The 22804-nt window shown below is 34.1% G+C and overlaps 1 protein-coding gene across 6 annotated transcripts in view; it reads right to left on the bottom strand.

Annotated features, from left to right (window-relative positions):
* Nucleotides 1-6885: 6885 nt before the first annotated feature.
* Nucleotides 6886-22804, bottom strand: part of LOC149799243 (ras-related protein Rab6) — a 58169-nt gene continuing 42250 nt past the window's right edge. Inside the window, exons 8-9 of one of the 6 annotated variants that reach the window (XR_016421117.1) lie at nucleotides 18300-21949; nucleotides 13763-18183 (exon numbers count right to left, since the gene is read on the bottom strand). Coding sequence is in view for 4 of the 6 variants with exons in the window: in XM_089958517.1 (XP_089814643.1) it covers nucleotides 7010-7080 (71 nt within the window). In the remaining 2 variants the exon portion in view is untranslated. Of the gene's footprint in view, nucleotides 7081-7483; nucleotides 11055-13762; nucleotides 21950-22804 lie in introns of those variants that run through there. The other 5 variants (XR_016421118.1, XM_089958517.1, XM_089958519.1 and 2 more) reach the window with 5 other exon arrangements.

Below are 22804 nucleotides of genomic sequence, written 5' to 3'. Positions count from 1 at the left end.
TGTCTAGTTTTCTTTATTTCTTTTCTGTATCTATTGATGATGACATCAAAGGGTATTACGATACTTTGCAAGAAGGTGGAGAAAGTGATCCTGAACTGTTTGGCAACCCTGCCGTAGTCAAAATAGTCTGCCAAACATAATGTATTCCCAGGCGTTCAAATTCTGACAACAATTTACAAATTCCACAATGTAATTTTACGTTCAACCAAATACACAGAAATGAGTAAAATAGATGTTATCAATTCTTACTCTGACAGTCATACTCTTTGACTTGATGTAGGAAGTACACACCATAGCGGATTTCATGATATCAATCTTAAATTATCCTACTTAGAACAAGAGATTCAAAACAATATGAAAGAAAATACAGCTGCTCTCAAAATGTTTATTTATTTGTGTATAATACTCAGGAGAATATTCAAAATAATGAAGTAAATTCAACTTTGTTTTGGGCATCAATAATTATTAAATAAATATTATAGCTTTTACTTACTGATAAATGTATTTGAAGGAAAGGACCATGAATATGTGTTGATATATGAAATTCCTCATAAAATTTGCAAATAGTATCACCATTCTCAGAATTAACAGGCATATTTTCCTCTCCTCGTCTAATTTGTTTATCCTTTCCAAGTTATTTACCGGAATGCATTGACTGATGGACCAGACATACAAATTATTGGTGATAGGTGCACAATAACAAACTGACGTTGACCCTACATACTCAACATCATTTTTTATCTTACCATCAATGGCCCAGGAGCATTCATCATATTTTTTCGAATATCTATATGTTAGCTTGCGAAGTCCACTAAAACTTACATCCTAAATCACCAGGAACATTGACTGTTCAAAATTCTAATTAAACTGCTGACGTCTGTGATATTTGCTTCATGTACTAAATCGAGTACGCTGTAATAGTGTAGGGGATCTAGCTTGCATACATTTTTAGAAGATATCCCACAACATTCAAGTGTGTGACTTTTTAGGTAATTGGTCTTGTACCTGACCTAATTTTTTAAAGGTTCAGGCTTGTGGCAACAACAGGTACATGCTGGTTATCATCTTCATATATATTTGTTTCGTCGGATGTGTCCAGACGATCGAGGTTTTCATATGAACATAAGATTTCTGACATATATAGGTTTCATTGAATCAGAATGTTTCATTGTCTCAACGAAATTTGACTTTAAAGATTTAGCTAATTGTATAAAAGCCTGGTCCAAAGCCTGGTTCACGAACCTTCAAGATATCTACAAATCTTTTATCCGGAACTTTGTTTCACATTTTTTTTCCTATCCAATCAAACACGATATTCTTATTATACTATTTATTCGTCATTTCTTTGATCGTATTTTACAAGCTCCTTTGAGAACATGTGTAAAGTGCAGCCTGGCAAATTTAATTTGAAGAGTGAAAATAATTGGGATATTAAAAATTGTAGAATTTCCTTCGATATATGCAGGGCAGCTATTTTGTCAGATTGTGTCGACTTTGTTGAGCAACTTGTTTGTAATAATCTTTTTTCTCATAGATGTGACATATATTTAGCTGATGTAAAATGCATCACGCCTTCATGAATGAAGCTCTTTCGCTGAGTATATTCCGATCTCAGTTCGTCTTTCACTATTTTGCTATCCTACCCGTCCACTCGTAAAGCACATGAACACATTCATTAACGAATGGTCTGTGACAGCTTATAATTTACATGCGGTACATACAGAACCAATGGAAACTTATTTGATGGCACTAGGGTACACTCAAAATCATAATAAATAAAATGCGATTTGGATTTTTAACGTAGCTTTAATTTTTCAGTTATATCGCTACGATGTCTGCAGTGTGGCACTTTACAGAGATGTCTAGCACTGGGACATCATGCATCAGACATGTAGCATCATGTCCCACCCAGTCACATTATCCTGACACCAGGCCGACTAGTCCTAACACTAATCTCTTAATGCTGAACACCTAAGGCAGCTGTTGGTACCATTTTTGTAAGTCTTTGGTATGACTCGGCCAGGGTTCGAGCCCACGACCTCCCGCATCTGAGACAGACGCTCTAACCACTAGGCATCTGGAGTGGTCAATACATAAATTCAAAGACATTTATTGGGTATTAATCATTTTACAAATTGTACAAATGGTTTCGAGGCGCTATATTTATTGAGTTATCTATGTTGTAACAGCTTTTATGCTCTGATAACATTTCTTGAAAATCGAAAAAATCTCGTATTCTTCTTTTAATAAAAGCATTTTTTTCAGGCCATGTTTGTTTAATTGTGATGAGGCCAACTTTGTGGCCGTAAGGACGATCATTTTAAATAAATACTATCAACTTTCCTTGTGTCGATTACTCTGACAGTTTACTTATAGTTTTCCTGCAACCCCGACGTGGACGTCCACATCACCATTGTATTATTTTTTAAAACAGTTACATAAAGCATAAAACATTAAGCTTCCATTGTCCCAATCATCTCTACTTTTACTAGCCATCTATTAAAACAATGATTTTATCGATATGAACTGCATATTGATGGTCTTTCTACATGATCATTTGATGAATTTGACACAGATTCTACTGCAGGGAAGAAAGAAAACAACAATGAAAAACAAAATGTTATACTTTGTCTTTTGTCTCTGCCCAAAACATCAACCCCACCCCTACCCCAAAAAAGGTTATATGACATTATCCAGCTCAGCTCTGTCCATTACGTTTAGACTTTCTCTCCTTCTTCTGTTGGTCTTTATATACATTTATCAGGAAATCTAGCTTTACTTTTATAGAACCAAATTGTTTAATGTTTCCAACTTTGGTCTTTTAAAGTATGGTTCAAAATTATTGGAACATATATAAAAATCTTGATTGTTGCTGCCGTAAATATATGCTAATTTAAATCACTCTTAAACGAATCGCTAAGTCTTTTAGTAACCTGTCTGTGGAAATATTTCTTTAATTTAATTTTTTATTTCAAATGGGTTTGCACTTTTTTTTTGCTCTAAATTTTTATGGAATTTTTCAATCAGCTATCGAAGTCTTCGTCATTGATTTATTTAAATAGCAATATTTTCAAAATATATTTCAGAACTATTTGTTTAGATGTGAAAATAAATTTCCATAAACATTTTCACCAATTTGATTTGTTTAACTTTTAAAATTATAATGTATGACTCAAGATTGTGCCATTCAAGTCGGATTATTTCAATCTATACCTCACTTGTACGAGTCATGACTGTGTCATTTCAGTCGGATTATTTCAATCTATACCTCACTTGTACGAGTCATGACTGTGTCATTTCAGTCGGACTATTTAAATCTATACCTCACTTGTACGAGTCATGACTGTCGTTTCAGTCGGACTATTTCAATCTATACCTCACTTGCAACGTTCCCTCTAAGTGAATGGTAGATGTGTGCGCTATGCGCGCTGCATTGTGCAAGCATTACGGTGACTTGAGCATTAATGTTGGATAGAATATTTGGTAATTTGGATCTGCTGCGCAAAGAACAATTCAGCTGCGCGGGGATGTCTGAGCAGCTGCGCGGCCACGCGTGCGCGCAGCTTAGAGGGAATTTTGATCACTTGTAAAGTAATGACTCAAGAGTGTGTCATTTCAGTCGGATTATTTCAATCTAGACCTCACTTGTAATGTGTGAGTCGTTACTGTGTCATTTCAGTCGAATTATTTCAATCTATATACATCACTTGTAATTACTTAGATAAGCAAAATAAGTGCTATATTTAATTTGTGTCCTAAATCTTTCCAAAATGTTCAGTCCAATAACCAAAGCGTCTGTCCACGTGGATAGTATGTACTGCATCCTCACCACGTACCAACTCCATAGGAAATGTCATATTTCTGTTTGTAGACATTATTGTACGCTCCCGAATCAACCTTAACGATCCGAGTTATGCACACACTACATTCCGTGTCATAGTTTTAGTATGTTAGCTATTCGATTAATTATTTTGCATACAATATATTATTTTTTTCTATATCACATTTATAGTACGTTAACCGTATGATTAATTCAATTCTATTTTTTGTGTGGTAACATGTCTTCTTTTTAAATCAATTGGAGTAATCTTTTGAACCAGATCATGTATATTACTATCTGGTTTTCTTGTGGCCAATTTTAGATACTGGAGGGAAGGGTGCAGTTATTAAAGATGCTACTTTTCTTCTATACCGTTCCTGTCGCCGTTTCAATTTCAAAATAGTATTTAGCTCATGTAAGTACATATTTCTGTTCTTGTTGTTATGGGTTTAACACCATATTTCAGCACTTGGTATGCAATACAAGGCGGCCAGTATAACTGGCGGAGAAAGGTCCTGTAAAAACCACCGGTCATTACACACATACCCACATTGGTAGGGCCCGAGGCCTTAACCCCACATATTTTTGTTAGAATATCGTGTTGTTTTTTTTTAAAACTGCACATTAAAAATCTTACATACATTTGACAAACGATTTTCATTATGACCGCTGTATAATTAAATTAAACTAGTTGCATAGAAAGATTCATTCTTATATACGATAAAAAGAAAAAGAAACTTTGGAGTATTTGTTAAAATGGAAAACGAAAGAATGCATGTCATTTAATGAAAGCATTTAATAAACATCACATGTTTAACAGCAAAAGCACACAAATCGTACAACATAAGCAAATGTAATGTAAAGTTTTAATGAAACTTAATACCATACATACATACATACATACATACATACATACATACACACATACATACATTCACTGTTTCATGAGAAGACTGAAACTTATAATTGCTATGCCAAAAAACAATAATGAACTATTATAATAAGACATACAAAATGGATAAAATAATAAATATTATGCGTACATACATACATATATAATTTTGTCCTTTATTTGCTAAATTATTTTATTCTCCAGACTCCCTACATTCTGACTGGTATACATATAATTGTTAACTTGAAATGTATCACAACACTACAATATATTTCGCACTTGCACTGTCCATTGTATCAAACGTAATCCCTTTGCGCGTTTCAATATGCATTACCTTTGATAAAAGAAGAAATATAGGACATTCTTTGTGAACTTTGTTTGTCCTAAATGGTTTCTTCTTCAACCGATATGTAGTTGGTATAGTGTTTAACGCCATTTTTCAGCACAAGATAGGCATTACATGGCGGCCAGTATAAATGGTGGAGGGAAATCTCCGGAAAGAACCACCGACCCACGAGAAGCTACTGGGAAGCATTCTCACATGCCCACATTGGCGGAGTCCGAGATCGAACCCACGCAGACATGTGAGATGGCAGTGATCCGTAACAGTGAGCGCTTTAGACCACTCGGCCTCTCGGGGCCCCTTATCCAATATGTATAACACAGTTCTCTTGTAAATGTGAAGTATCACCGTGTTCATATTTTACATTTCTATAGATTTTTATGAAGTATCTATTTTGTGTTTGTATATATATATATATATATATATATATATATATATATATATATATATATATATATATATATATATATATATATATATGTGTGTGTGTGTGTGTGTGTGTGTGTGTGTGTGTGTGTGTCCACTTAAGTTAAAGGCACCGTAAAAATGATGTAGTTTTTGGCTCACTTCTTCAATCTGAATATGTGTATTTTATTTGCATCATATACCCCCACAATATTTATTCTGCAATGTTAACCTCTAGAAGGAAAGAAGGTGGTAAAAAAAATAGGAAATGGAATAGTTATTCAGAAAACACATGACATCTTCATGTGTGCAAAATTCGTTTGTCGAGGGAGAAACTACAAATGTATTTGCGTTGTTTCATCGTAGGATAATTGAGAAGATCTGAAAAAGTTTCCTAAATCTGCATGGGACTTACTAGAATAAATGATACACTCAACCAAATAGATGTGTAGCTCAGTAAGAACATGTTAAATGTGGAAAAGAGAAACGAGCTAAGTGACAGTCACCAAACCGACCTCAGTGATACAAAGTCCTTTACAATGTAAACTCTTACTCTCACGTGGCAACATACGAGGACGTTATTGAGAAAAGGATAAATAATCGTTATGATATACTCTACTATCATGTTATTGGTTCTCTTTCTTAGATCAAGATATTGGTCTGGGAAAAACAGCGAAACTTTTAACGTCATGCTGAGTTGAGTTATTTCATTGTTATACACATTTTGCAGAGAATGTTCAGAATACTCGGTAAATTAAATCATATATTTGAGCCATCAATGTAACGCGGATAACCATGTTTGCTGCATTACAATGATTTCAGTTCATTAACAAGAGGACCTCAAAATTAAGTGGCTGGACTTGTAAAAAGGGGTAATCAAAGTGGGGTGGGGGATAATCAAGTATGTAAGAGATCAGTAGTATGAAAACCCCAGTGGGGACACAGGAGGCGAAGGTCCCTGAAACTCCTGTATTTTAAACCTTTCCAAAGCATAACTTTTACCACCTAACTATAAAAAAATACTTTAAGAAACGTATTGGTTGTTTCCCGCTTTATTTTTGCTTGAGATGTTGGGGTAGGGGTGCGCCATCTGCCCTGGTATTTATGCATATAATGCCAAGTCGTTCCACATTGTGCAATATTACGAGTATGAACCGGCGCATAAAATCAATTTCGCAGGAGATTTTTTTATTTTTTTAAGACAGGCTTTATTCTATTCCAAAATTCACTACTTAATAATGTTCCAAAAGTGCATTAACATAAATCAGTTAGCATAAGTTTAGTTTATACAAAGGAAGTTATTCACAAAATCCTCAGTGTACACCAATAATACGCTGCAAAAACATGTAGTCTTAAAATGGTTTCTGGAATAATTTAGATCATTATATATATATATATATATATATATATATATATATATATATATATATATATATATATATATATATATATATATATATATATATATATATATATATATATATATAATTTACATTTTAAAATGTTTGGTTTTTATTTGTTTCGATAGTACAGATGGCACCGTTCTGATTTAACAAGTGTTGCAGCTGCCTTCCCCTTCGATGGTTTCAAAAGGCAGGTCTTTTGGTCTCAATTCAATATCTAATGCTATGTCAAGGAAAAAGGGACATGACGTGGCAAAATACAATGTAAAAAATATGAAACATTCTATATAATTAGAAACAAGTGCAACTGCAATGATTCGTCACTGCAAATCCTCACACATTTAATTGCATACTCCAGACATTTGCCATTTTCTCTCTATTCCATATCCCTCCCCTTCAAAATGTCACTGTAATTAATGTTTTGTGTATGTGACATTAAACCTCTTCCCGAGGATCCCGGGGTTGGAAACGTAGAACTCTTGTCGTACCGATATTATCCTATGGGGAACATAACAACAAACATTTGTCAATTTCCACGCGACGGTTTGGGAGATGTTGCAGCAGACAGACGGATGGTATAAATTTTCACCGCTAAACGTTGGGATAATGACCAGAAAGGCAACCATTTTGTTTTATTTTATTCAAGCTATTTGCATATGTTCTTGTTAATATCATGTTGACATTTAATACTTTAAGCTGTTGAGCTGGTGACGATATCATAATAACTCTGCAAATAATATGTTTGTTATCTAAAGCATGTTTTATGTACAAAAGTATGGACTTCATTTCTGTATTTGACGATGTGCCCTAAGGAGAAAAGAAGTTAATGATCTACAATAAATTAAACTAGGGCTATTTATTATAAAGAGGAACGCTACTGTGATTTGGGCATAATGGTGTACATCAAGATAGTTCACACTGTGAAAAATGTTGATGAAAACAGAAGAAAATACCCTGACTGGTTTCCTATTAGAATTCTGTATGACAATGACAAGACATTGATTATAAAATTTCGTCCAGACCCCCATAGGCTGCGGAAAGTATAAACGTAAGAATGTGTTTACATAATTCTAGTTAACTGTGTTTCTGCGATTTGCATCAAATACCTAAATTGAAGTTTTTGAATATTTTCAACAATATTAACATGTACATGTAAAACCCTATTATCAGCTTGAAATTAGTAGGCCGCAATATAACTCCGATCGTGCTGCAATTATATTGTCCACTGTATACAATATCATACCTGGAACTCACATGCATAATGCTATTGATCCCCCCAACATATATGTAAGAAGGATTTTTGAAACAATATATATATATATATATATATATATATATATATATATATATATATATATATATATATATATATATATATATATATATATATATATATATATATATATATATATATATATATTTGTGGTCAATATACATAATGTATTGATAACATAAACCAAGAAAGAATATAAATAATTACATCTGGCAAACAGATTAAAAAAATGACACGGATTTTTAAAGCTGTAAAATCCCGACTTAAACACCGTAGCCTGATTGTCTATTTGTGTTCATGTTTAGAGAATTGAAATAAGTTGTTCGGTTCTTGATATGAATCAGATAGGTTCTCTTAAACCTGATAATAAGTTCCTAAATTAACGTAAATTTAGCTCAAGATTGTTTGCAAAAATATCCCTAGCTTTTCAACCCACATGCCCCGTCATATATGATCTTAGATTCAAGTATAGATGGGTTGGGGCAGAACAATCCATCCCCAAATATTAATAATAAAAAAAAAACCCACACAAGAAAACAAACAAAAGGACCAATGTCTGTTGCCGATCAGAACTGGTCTTTCCATGCCTAATATGGGTGTCAATCATTTCTAATCTATGACCCATGGGCTAAGTACCTGGGGAAAGAGGCTGATCACGGAATCAATATCGTTTTCACGTCTAAACTGGATTTCATACTGAATAAGTGGATACAAACTTATAAGATGGGGATTTTAACTGTCTGCGTTATGAAGCAGAAACACGGTCCTTGGTAGATAAGAACATATAACTAGGCAAAATCAGGTAGCATGGCTATCTGAATGCATGGTAGGGGAACTCGGGTCGATAATCAAACGTAATTGTTAGACATATTAGTCTAACAATTTTGGAAAGTACAAAGAACTTTTTCCTGGATACAATTTGGAAACTTTTAGATTCCCAAGATTTATTTTAATTATCTTCTTATATTCATTTATTACAATTCAAGAATAAATGTCCTAAAGATTACAGAGAATACAATATTGCCAAATAGTCACAGGGTCAAGATCAACGCATGAACGGCAGGCTAAGACAACGAGATATTGACCAAGTTAATAAAACTGCTCTGCTGTCAGATTTCAGTAACAATTTAAAAGTAATATTTTTAAATGAAGGAATTAAAGGATAAAGGCAACGATGACAATTGAAACGTATATACAAGAGAACTATTTTGAGTTGTGTGCAACTAACAATAATTATGATCTTGAGAATGACTACTCGAGTTTCCAGCTAAACCGAATATCTTGAAGTGATGAACTGACTAAATACAAATACTCCCACACACCCCGTTATATCAGGGAAACTAGCATTCTAAATTCGTACATGCAGAAAATTCTAAGATGACACTTTTTGGAAATTTGAAAACATTTTAAAGAATCAGACACATATTCTTACATAAGCTCAAGATAAGCCTTGACATTCCTGCAAGTATAGCGGTGGAAGGGCCAACTATTATGTTGTCACTATATGTAAGGTATATTCTTTGTATTATAGTCAGATTTCTATCCCAGTTCAGCTATATTCCTCAATACAGAAAAAAGACGTACAAGCAACATCAATATTTGCTCTCCCACTTTCATATGTGCAGACTCGTGTACGTGTTTAAAACACAAAGACAATGTCAAAATGCATTTACTAATACTGAACAACAGGTTTTCCATACGTGCAAGGCCTCAGTTTAACAATAAAGCAGGGTATGGTACAACAATAACAATCAAGATGACATTGCAATGTCTATAAATTGGTAACATTACAACGAAATACATGGAATGCGTATATCACAATTCATTTATCAAGTGGGCACTATGTGTAGACATTATGTCGGGCCAGTCACGATTACAGTCTAGAGGCAACATTCAAATTTATGTAAGACTTCACTAAGTATCACGTTAGCTCATACATTTTGCTATCATTATCGCTTCAGTTAAAAAGTATTCATCAATTGTTGGGAAGATTCTTCTTCACTGTCAGTTCCATCTGAATGAATACTCAGTTCAGGCAATCACCGGGTCCACTGATTATTTCAATATATATAAGACAAAAGTAAAAATATTTCTGTACAAAAGAATTCAACTGTTAATAGTTTTATAAAACAATATACCAATAGGATTACCAGTTAAGAGGTTCAGATGTAATCAAACAAATCTTTAGTAAAAAAAAAACAAATATTGATTTTTGCAATTCTATTTTTAATGGTGAAATTAGATGACATTTTACATCAAAAGATGCGACCTCTGATGACAATGCTTCTTATGTCAACTTTTCACGAATATTGCTTGATACTTATATGCCCAGTCTAACTAAATTATTCACAGATTCCCTAACCAATTAGGACCAGTCGACTAAAACCACTAAGACTAGTGAAGTTTTACACAAGCCGCATAACTTGCATATAAAAAAAAGATCAACTAGACCAGTCTACTTACACTCTAGGACTAGTGTGTGAAGTTTCATACATGTAGCATAGCTTGCATATATATATATAAACAGCAAAAGTGACACATTCAAGCCTGGTCTCATTGCATTATCCTTCCGAGGCTAACAGGTTAAATTGGAATTGTCGCCCCTGATTCGTTTCATGTGTGCTCTTCTTTGAGACCATCACTGATAATACTACACAGAGAGTGTCCTGAATAAGTAGATAGACAATGGTAAAAAACATTGCATACTAAATTAACATGGCCAGCCACCCGACGCTCAAACTGGGTGGAACCAAAGACACCTTTACAACAGAATTCCTGTTTTACATTGGAACAGGAGAATCTTCAGTGTGTTTGTGTCTGTTCCATCAGCAGCAGCCAAAAGGCGGTCTAGCAGGAGCACCCTCCTTCCCTATCTACCGACTCCACCGGTGGTTCTTTAGGTTTCAACTCGACATCTACTGCTGTGTCAAGGAAAGAGCTGTGTAAATATTGAATAAATGGATCCTAGTCCAACTCAATAGATGTTTAATCCTACATTTAAACATTTGATTTAGATTTTTAAAAACTTTTGTTATACTGAGCAAACTAAGAATACATTTAAATTCTGAAAAGTGTCAGCTGTCGGCTATTAATAGTATGGCACCATGAATTTATTTTTTAAAGTGTTTTTCGGGACACGATCGAGGATGTTAATAATTAATTACTTGAATGTGACTTTAATACACTTTAATACCCTTCAGACAATGGATCACTAATTATTGAAAGATACAGTATGCCTTCTAATACTTATGTCGTCGTCACTGTGATGTCACGAAGACTCCAAGACGAGCCTTTATTATCTGAAAATTCTCAGATTATATTAAAACCAGCTCAAGCCATTCCAATGCAAGTTATATCAGTTTGTCATAAAGAGAAACCTGCTTAGTATCTTGGCTACAATACCGCAAGGTTTCACGTTCGTATGCAGTAAAGTGGGTATCCTGGTTTCAAATACCCACTTTTAATTTGCGAGTAGACAACGTTCGAGAATTAAAAACACGATACATGCTAACAAAACAAAAAAACCTACATACTTAATACAGTTTGAAAGCACCTAAAAACCTACTTTTTCTTTGAGAATATATACAAAGCAAGGAGCTCATCAAAAACATGTAATGCATTTAAGCGAACCATGTATGTGCGCATGAGCTGGAAGAGAGCCCGTATTTCAGCAGGCTTGCTGTACATCTTACTCGTAAACTGAAATGTGAAGAATAAAGTGCCACGTCTTCTTCTCAGTAATTCTGACAGCGAAGCTCCAGTGTTAAAAAAAGTGGACAAACTGATTACCAGTTAAAGTGAACATTTAGTAAACATGGACAGGAGAAGAAAAATAATACTGACTTTCTGTTTTGGTTAACATTATTCTGGAACGAACGACCAACCTCAAAAACATTCTGAGAATCCTGCATGATGCATCACGTTTGGTCTTATACAGAGGTTAATTTTGCTTAAAATATCAATAAGAAAGATGCAGAACAGAAAAAAATATATGTGAGTGTAGCGTACGATCTTGCTAAAACAGAATCGATGTGGCACTGGTCGACATCAAGTCAAATATTAATGCAACGCTCACTCTTGCCACATGGCTTTTAATGAATATGGTCTCTGAATGAATACACTTTACGCACCCCCTCCACAAAAAATCTGATAGACACCATACACATCAACACATAGCACTACAGGATAAAAAAACTACCCGAAAACGAGTGAGCGAAAGCATGCATCACGTTTGGTTTCATTTCATGTCTTAAACGTCGAAATTGGTCATGGAAGGTGACTTTAAAGTTGAGATTTTTCAATGTGCATTTATGTATCCAACACGAGGCGAGCAATCAAGTAGTTTATTTTAACTTGGAGATAGATCTGGCTACAGAGGACATACTGACCCTACTTCGTCATGTCCAACCGACCCCATCCCACTAACCCATAATTCTGAGGCCAAAACGACAAAGCTGTATCAAATCAAGCAGAGAACTCGCAGACCCAACCTATTCAACCTGCTTAGCCCCTCTCCTAAAATTCTGAAACCACCACTACAAAATCGTATCAAATCACGCGGAAGACATGCCGATTAAGCTGATGACTTGAAATGATATCATAATCATGCCAAACAGCAGTTTTAAGGATTTTAACTTATACTTTTTTAAATAATTTTCTGTAAATAACTTTTAAAGAATCCAGAGGGGCTTATCTTCGTAAAGCTTTAGCAACTTTTTCCTGTACTTTTCTTACGCTTCACGTTAAATCGGCTCACTAAAGACAGGATTGTTCTTACGTGCCGACGGACCAATTTAGTTGTAGCAGAACCGTGTCAAAGACGCCATCCAAAACAGTATCCACTGCAAAGTCGGTGACAATAATTTATTAGACTGCACTCAATGACTTCGGCAGTCCGTTTGACCATGGGTCAGCATTATTTCCAGCTGCCATTGCCCTCTGGTGACGATGACAGACGTCATTACATGCAAAAACCGTTTACCCACCCCACCAGTCAGCATCGTTTTTAGTTCTAATTTACCGTCATTTTTTGAGTTGTCATTTCGGTCATTTTTTGTAATGAATTTTGGCGGAAAAACTAAAACTAGCATTAACGGTGCCAGAATTGGTGGTTAAAATCACATAATTTGTTTTACGCTAACGTTTGAAAATCCTTTTTTAAAAAAGACAAGAATTTCTGCCCGACAAATTTGACTGAATACAATTTTACTTGTGATGACTGCGATCTGGGAAAACAGACTATGGGTTTATACTGCAGACAAAATGAATTCATGGGTACAACTGCGAACATTCTTACTGACAAAAACGCTAAAAAAAACCAAAATGAACCCCTTCAGAAACAAAAACAAAAAAGCTCTGTCTCAAACTGGTATTAAAAATCTTTGCAACAGTCGAAAAGAGGAGTGGAAATCCGAATACCAGTCAGTTCTGTGAAGAGCAGCAAATCATGCCCAAGGCCTCCATATTTCTCTGATTCAATAAAACTATTTTTGAAAAAAAACGTTTTGTTCATTTAAAAACAAAAAACTTTCATTTCCACCAGCATTAATCAACATGAACAGCTAACAATTCACAAAAGTTTTTTTGTTTTTTTTAAATACCAAAAGACCAGAAAAGAAAACCAAAATATTTAGAATATTTTATTATGGTAAATTTGCATGCAAATATAAAGGCAACAAGAAATGAAATTAACTAGCATGCCCAGTATTCATAGTCTATCTGTCAATTAACTATATTGCTTTCATACCTATCTGATGCTTCGCATGACGGATGACACCAGATATCAATATTTACTACGTGTTAAAGTTTGCATTTCAAAATATATTTTTGAGTAAAATCTTACAACATTCTAATCACTATAAAACTGTAAAGAGAAAAAAAGACAGCGGAGGTTTGTATCTTACAAAATTAAAACCATTTCAACTTAATCTAGCATGGTAAATGCGAATCAAGATTACAGTTGGATTGTGAAACTCATAGTACCAACTTTCAAAGAATCAAGTTTTTCATGAGCACAGAAATTAAGTTTCCTTTCCATTCTGCTAAAAATGTGGACAAAAATAAATTTATTATTCAAAATTTCAACTTGTTGTGGAAGTGTTCAAGGAATATTTTCTTTAAGCCCCACAAATTACCTATTTTCTGTGCGACTAATATTTGTACCCACAACAATAATAATTTAGCCATACTTATAAATATTGAAAGAGAAGGAAGAACAAAGTGATAATCACTATTCTGACCCCCACTTTATTGTACAATAATACTTATATAATTTTGTCTCCAAAATTAAAAGGTTTTCACCTACCTGATATCTCATTATCAATAAACTATATTTATAATTATGCTCCCACTGTATAATGAATATAAAAATGTTGAACAAGCAATTTTAACACAGAATCTTCATGGTGATGTTACAGACACAGCCAAAAAGTAAGCAGATTCTATAATCAATTCACCAAATATATATGGTAAATGTCACTGACCTTACACTACAGCGTACTTCTATACCCCCAAAATGTCATTTTTCGACGCTACACTATACTTCTACACTCCAAAAATGTCATTTTTCAAAACTACAATGTGCTTTTAAACCCCAAAACACATGCAGTCAAAATTCGATAAGGAAGTGCTACTTAATTTTCCTCAAAGAAGTCAATTCATGAAAGCAACTGCTTGCATTTCATCACAGAGATGGTGTGAATTGCTGGTTCGAACTTCTTAAAGTACCACGTAACACGAACACATTTAGTCTTGATTCTGGACAAAATGCAACATTCTTTAACATTTGAAACTATTCCATTACCAGAAAGACTTCAATAATTAATTTACAACATAAACAAATGTAACACATAACTTTGACACTGAGGTGTTCTGAAATTCATAAGCATATTTTTGGCAGACATCTGTACAGGCCATGTCCACTTACTTGAATGAGTCCTTTACAATGAAGTCAAGTCACTGTTACACACTGAAACATTTCCTTTCATTTATTTAAACTAAATTCATTTTCATATATGCAAGCTAGATATTATGGCATTAATCTGTAACCAAGCGAAGTCAATATCTGGACATTTAACTATTTTTACACTCAGGGAGAAACATTAGGAATCAAAGACTCATCAGGTATGATTTGATCTGGTTTTGATTTGATATTCTTCAGCACAGCAACAATAGGTCAACTGGAGAAAAGTGCCTTGCACAATGACACATCATGGTATCCAACATAAATGGATACAATGTTGGGATTCAAACCATTACCCCTTCTATCTCGAGTCCAGCATGCTAACTAACGAGTCACCATGGCTTCTCTAACATTCTGTATCATAAACAAATACCAGTTTTTGCCTTGCTAAATTACTTCAATCTGTTCAACACAACACGATACTGAAGAAGCGAGTGAGATAAGCCTCAGATTGCTGACACCCTTCCTCTTTCTTTCAGAACCTATTCAGCTTACTTTCTTTCTTCAGTGACAATGTACAATGACTGATTAAAATGCCTGTTACATATTTATTGTATACTCAATTATACTTAAAATGCCTGTTACATATTTATTGTACACTCAATTACACACCATTACACAAAGTATTACAGACTGTATGTGACTTGTTCATCTATTTGCTAATTCCTCTCTTCTAATCTTTCATTCATAACTAAATGCCAGGCAGAAGACCTCTGGTAATTTTTGCCAATTATTCTGATACAAATCTTATAAGGATAATACAATATATTCAAATATAAATGGATGGAACTACATAATTGTTAATCAATTTTAAGTTTCTCATTTCATAAGGATTATTGAGGTTCATTTTCATATGCCCTTCTCCAACTTTTTGGAACATTTCTGAAGTTTAATTGACAAAAAGTCTATATGTGCTTAAAAATTTAAGTGTTCTGCATGTATGATCGAAGGACAGGCTTACAAATTATGTGGATTGACTTAGTCTTAATATCTTCTTAACTCATTTTCAATACCAACCCACCCCATAACATACGGACCATGATGACTTCAATGATATCATACTGCATGCAAGCTGAGGGTAAACATATATTTATAAAGAAAGATGTCATCACCAAACATTTCTTGTGAACTTTGCATTAAACCTGCCAAACTGTTACATGGGTTTCAGTTAATTACTGTGGAGAAACAATTCCAAGTTTTTTTTATAGTTTAAACAGATGTCCCTCATAAACTGAGGACTAAACATGTACGCAAAGAAGTGCCTCTGTAAATAAACTGAACAAATCTTGATTCAATTTGAAAGAACAAAGCTCAGAGTGAAAAAGAGGCCATAAATATTTTAAATGGGAAAAAGTGAAAAAGAACTAGGAAAATTTTAATATAAAAAATCATACCAGTTAGTTTAAAATATTGAAAGAAATATACCTTAAGCACGGGTACAGTGGATGGAACAAGACAACACTCCATGCATCTATATAAGTAATGATGGAAACACACTGAACTCTAGAGACCCTCTCAAACTAATAAAATAAACAATCATTATTTAAGTCATTTTACATGAATAAGCACATGCATATTACACACATCATCTCATTTGTGGAAAAAGTGCACACAATTTGAAACAAAATTTTAATTCAATTTTTTTTTTTTTTTACAAAACCATTTATTTATAAAGTGTTGATGTAATTTGTTTAGAATGAAAAAAATAAATAAAATTATTAGAAAATTGAGATATTAATAAATGCTGACTTCTATGTTCAGTTTTTTTTATGATGATTCTTTCATTCAGTTTATTAGTTTTAAGATGACTCTTCTTCATGATTCCAACAGCACATACAAATAAATAGGTATAAAAAAAACCTTTTCATCTCTGAATCATATAAACATATACAAATTTTACACAAATTCTATAGACATTTATTTTACAATGTAACAAGTCTGAAATATTTCTGTCTCCACTCCCACTCTCCACTCCCACTTAAAACATAAATCTGGTAAGTTTTGAAAATTAATTTTAAGTACAGCAAATAATGATATAAAACAAATCTACATTGGTTCATCAAAGGAATTACAGAAATATATGTTGGTAATTCACAAAACTTGTTCAACATATAAATGGGGAAATCCTTATCAACAAAATAGAAAAAATGTTGAATAGTTAGAGTGTAAACAGAGGAGATCAGAAACAAATATTAATTTCAAATACGTCTTTCTGCAAATATGACTTACAAACCAATTACAGAGCTGGGAACTTTTCTGCCATTCTCTTTTATATATCCATTCACCCATATATAAAAAATCGTTAACTTAAATTGTACAAATACATAGCAATTCATAAATGCATTCCAGGATTATTTCTGACATGGAACAGCTACTGTCCAATATGTTGACCAATGCAATACCTCTTTTTAATAAGGAAAACATCAGACACTTTAAATGCAGAAGGCAATTTGTCACCAATAAAATGACCATTCCTGCCTGTAATTGCTTGCAGTGAATTGACATAGCAATGAATTTACCAAATTTTAGATCAGGGTTCTTAAAGATTATGAAATAAATATTATTTTAGAAAATGTGCATTTAATCCACTTAATGGAGAGCATATATCTAAATACACATACAACAATCTAGTTAACAATGTATCCCGATTCCTCGACCAACTGCTTACATGTCTCAATTGCAAATTTTCTGTGCATGAAACAACTTTTGGGTGTCTTATTCTCAGGGAGTTATCTCTCTTGACTGTTAGCTTTTGCTCCCTAATGCAATAAACTGACAGACCCTACTGCAGTAGGATTGTAATGTTTGCTACTAATCTTACTGAACACAGCCATTATCAACAGTCCCTGACCTGTGTCCACAGATAGATGACCAACTGCATCATCATGGCCATGATCAACATTCCCTGACCTGTGTCCATTGATTGATGACCAATGGCATCATTACAGCCATGATCAACATCTCCTGACTTGTGTCCACTGATTGATGACCAATTGCATCATCACAGCCATGATCAACATCCCTGACCTGTGTCTACTGACTGATGACCAACTGCATCATGACAGCCATGATCAACATTCCCTGACCTGTGTCCATTGATTGATGACCAATGGCATCATCACAGCCATGATCAACATCTCCTGACCTGTGTCTACTGACTGATGACCAACTGCATCATGAGTCATGATCAACATTCCCTGACCTGTGTCCACTGATTGAGACCAACTGCATAATCAGTCATGATCAATTCTACCGTGGTCATTGATTGAGAACAACAGCATCATCACAACCATGATAAACTCTATTGACCTGTGTCCACTGACTGATGACCAATGGCATCATCCCAGCCATGATCAACTCTATTGACCTGTGTCCACTGACCCATGACCAATATCATCATCACAGCCATGATCAACTTTATTGACCTGTGTCCACTGATTGATGACCAAGTGCATCATCACATGCAAGTCAGTCGTAAGTTTGTTGCCTATAATATTAATAACCTTTGGTAAACATACAGAACAATGACTTTTCTATTGTGTATCTAAACACCGTGAGATGCATTTTTCTGAGCAAGCCTGAACTTATAGATTGCATGGTAATGTAATTTTATTCAACTGATAAAGGAATAAAAGGGAAAAATGTCACAAAAAGGTGGTGATTTCCAGTTCTGTGATGTCCTTGTTATTCATACTTGAAACAAGACTGGATTTTAATATATTTCTCCAATCTGAGTGCCTTTTACATCTGAATATTCCAAAAAGAATATATGCATTAGAAATCTGGCATAGAGTGAGAAATATGTATTCAAAGTATATATTAATACTCATATAGAAATCTGATAATGGATAATTACCATTACAAACTAATTTAACAAGTGCAAAAAGAAAAGCAGACAACATGATTCAGCCAAAGTAAGCGAAGACAGCACAAATGAACCAAACAAAAACATTATAATTCTTGCTTCCATCTCAAAGGTTTTGTTATTTAACAATGAATTATTCATCTTGTTCTAATAAGAAAGAGCATTAATAAAACAAGTTCAATTTATGGCATAGCAATATAATTAAGTGTATTACTGGTGACACTATCCTTTCATGTCATATTGAGATATAATGAATACAGCTGATCTTCAGCACTAATTCATAGCAACTTGAGCTACTGACAAATGGGCACATCACAAAGGGTCCATCTAGAATGAACATGCAGATTTTAAGTACCACTTCACAACAATTTGAGCTACTGACAAACAGGTGCATCACAAAGGGCCCGGCTCATTACAATTTGCTCATCAGTGCCTTAAAACAGAGATAATGTCTTCAGAAACCAAAGCCTAGAAAAACTGGCACCTGAGAGTACATGCCATCTGTACTCAATAAAATAAGTTCTGTTTAGCTGCAAACTGCACGGACCCAGATCTGCTGAAACAGATTGTACTGGGAAAATCTGGGTCAATGAAGTTTGCTAGGAGCCTCAGTAGAACAAACACTATAAGCCCTATCTGCCAGCACACAGATCAGGGAGTAGAACAAACACTGTAAGTCCTATCGGCCAGCACACAGATCAGGACACATTTTGATTGCAGTTGAAATTGTCTTATAAGCAAGTATATATAGTAACACCTATACAATCTGTAATGTAATACATGAAGTCCATCTCATTAAATTTAATACAGGAAATCCATCTCATTTAATGTAATACAGGAAATCCATCTCATTTAATGTAATACAGAAAATCCAATTATTTCAGATCTCATCAATATAAATAATCAAAGTCATGAGGTCAGGAAATCGGGGTCATAACTCATTTAAAAAATAATCTGGAATGCTGGCAATTAAAACAAGTTATGATGTTATCAATATAGAGCTTCATGTTGAAATCCAATAATTCTTAGTAAATTGAAGCCACAGACTACAGTTAGAAAATCAGAAGCTATAATTCCTGCTGTGTTATGAAATACTGGAAATCAAACTATTTCAAGATCTTATCAATATCATGGTGCATACTAAATGTACTTAAAAACCAACAATCCTCAGAAATGTTACTATAGCAAAAACCAAAGTTAGGAGGATAGGAAATCTGGAGCCATAACTCCTTTCATTCATGTCATGTAATGATGGAAATCAAATGAAACTCATCCAAGGTCTCACCAATATGTAAACCAAATCTGGATAATATCCAACAACAAATGGTAAGGCAATGTTGCCATCAGGTTGATGGGCAATCAGGGGACATAACTTTTGTAAAGATGTCTTGAAGCACTTGATAACTGAACTCTTTAAAAGCCTCGTCAATATAGAGATAACCCACAGTGTGATGTGGCTTTATTTGATTCTACATCATGCCTCATTATAGCTGTAAGGCTGTAATAATCATCAGTATAATGGTTGTAAGGCTGTAATAATCATCAGTAGATTGGCTGTAAGACTGTAATAACCAGGAGTATAAGGGCTGAATAGCTGTAATAATCATCAGTATAATGGCTGTAAGGCTGTAACAATCATCAGTACAATGGCATAATTATTATGAGTATAATGGTTGTAAGGCGGTAATCATCATGCGTACAATGACTGTAAGATGGTAATTATCATGCATATAAAATTTACTGTAAGGCTGCAATAATCGCCAGTTCAAAAAACACTCAAAGGAAATCAACAGACTGCCTGTCAGAACATGTTTTCAACCATGATGTCCTCCCAAACAAATGAATAACTTGAGGACAAAAATTGTTTATAGGAAATGGATAAAACATCACAGTGCCTGAAAAGTGACCTAAATGCAAGACTTAACTGGGTGTCATAAATTGGATAGCACAAAATACTGTACTAATGAAGGGCCTATAGAAAGATGTATGATACTACAGCTGATTTTGTTTGTTTTCTAGGTACTCATCTTATTTTCAAAACAATGCAGACAAGCTATATTTAGATGAATATATGTAAACAAACTTATCTTCTATGAATTTACTTGGTGATGACATTTTGACACAAAAACATTTTGATTCAAGATGGGTATAAAATATGTTGTACGTCTGGAATATTTACCAAAAGGTAGTATACATGGCATGTATGGCACATCATATAATAAATACAGAGTTCCGATTGGCTGACTACAGGGTTACATTTTAGGACAGTATGGATTTCACTTTGCCTATGGAATGCCACATTTAACAGGAATTATACTTGTTCCAGCAGGAACTATTGCCAAAAACAAAATGTTGCATGCTTCATGACATCACATGATACATCAAATCTAATATTGCCTTCTCCCTTACGAACTGTCTTCCCATATATTTGATTGGCAGTGTGTAGTGACCTCTCCTCACACATACTTCTTGCACATTATTCATTCTGCAAAATGTACAATTTCCATGCCCACAGTAAAGTCTTGCTCAAACCCACAGCCATATTTATTTTGACTTATTATTTCATACAACTACTTAGTAATCTATATCACCACAAATACATTTCAATACATTTGTGGTAGTGAACATCATGTCTCTTAATGAATCCATAACCTAGATTTGTTTCATCCATTTTGTGACATGTTTCCTCAAACTGAAAATAATGTATAAGCAAACTAATCAATTTGTGCAAAAACATTTTTTAAGGAAATACTATGCACTTCTTTCCAGGAGTTGCCTTTTTTAATGACTAAAAGTCCGTGTGTTTGACAAAATCTTAAGATTGGCATTTCATAAATACATTAAAATACATATACAGTGTTCTTCACAAAACAGATATATCACAAATACATCAATGAAGGCACAACATTTATTGCAGAGCTAGCATGCGCAGGTGCTTTCTTGTGCCATGGGTTCTTGAGGAGTATCCTTGAGCTTCACCTCTGTCACTAAAACCAAAGTTAAGGAAAGGAAAACCAAAATAGCAAATCAAAAATGTTTAAAAGAATTAAAAGCAGTACACACAACAAGCGAACATACACACAATGCAGACTCATTTGTTAAAATTTGGAGAAAAAAAAATGAATTGCACATATTCACTTATGTCCTTAAATTGTTATTGAACTGGTTGATTTTACATACATGAATGTGAACACCTGAGTTTTTTGTCAAAAGATCAATAAATCGGACTTAATCATTTATAAGGAGGTAGAGATCTAGCATTTGAACACCAAATGTGTTTTGAAATCAACTGAAAATGTCTGAAACTGCAAGAAATGTGTTTATACAATACAAATGGCTGCCGCACAGTACATTAAAACTGACCTACACAAAAATCAAGGTATGAAGGACAGAAGGATTGGTAACAAGTGTAACACTACATGTCCTACCAGGATAAGATACCGTAAATCAGATCAGATTTTAAACTATAATACAATTTAGATTCTGAGAATAAACTTTTATGAAGGTTCTTCTTTTTCAAATTCAAAGTCATTTGTACTGCAAACTAGGCCCAAGGTAGTTGAGTTGTCTAAGGCGCTTGCTTGTATAGTGACACCTCACCTCTGTCAGTGTGGGTCTGAGTCTTTGGCTCAGACAATGTGGATTGTGTGTGTGATTTAGATTTTGAATGTAGCTTAACTATTTTCAAGTCATATCGCTATGATGTCTGCAGTGTGGCAGTTTATAGTGATGTCGTGCACTGGGGTATCATGTCACAGACATATAACATGATGTCCTACCCAGTTACATTATCCTGACACCAGGCCAACCAGGCCTAACACTAACCTCTTAATGCTGAGTGC

The sequence above is a fragment of the Sinohyriopsis cumingii genome, chromosome 5, assembly GCF_028554795.1.
Source record: "Sinohyriopsis cumingii isolate HCF-2022 chromosome 5, ASM2855479v2, whole genome shotgun sequence".
Taxonomy (NCBI): Eukaryota; Metazoa; Mollusca; class Bivalvia; order Unionida; family Unionidae; genus Sinohyriopsis; species Sinohyriopsis cumingii.
This window is presented reverse-complemented; position numbering and strand designations above follow the sequence as displayed.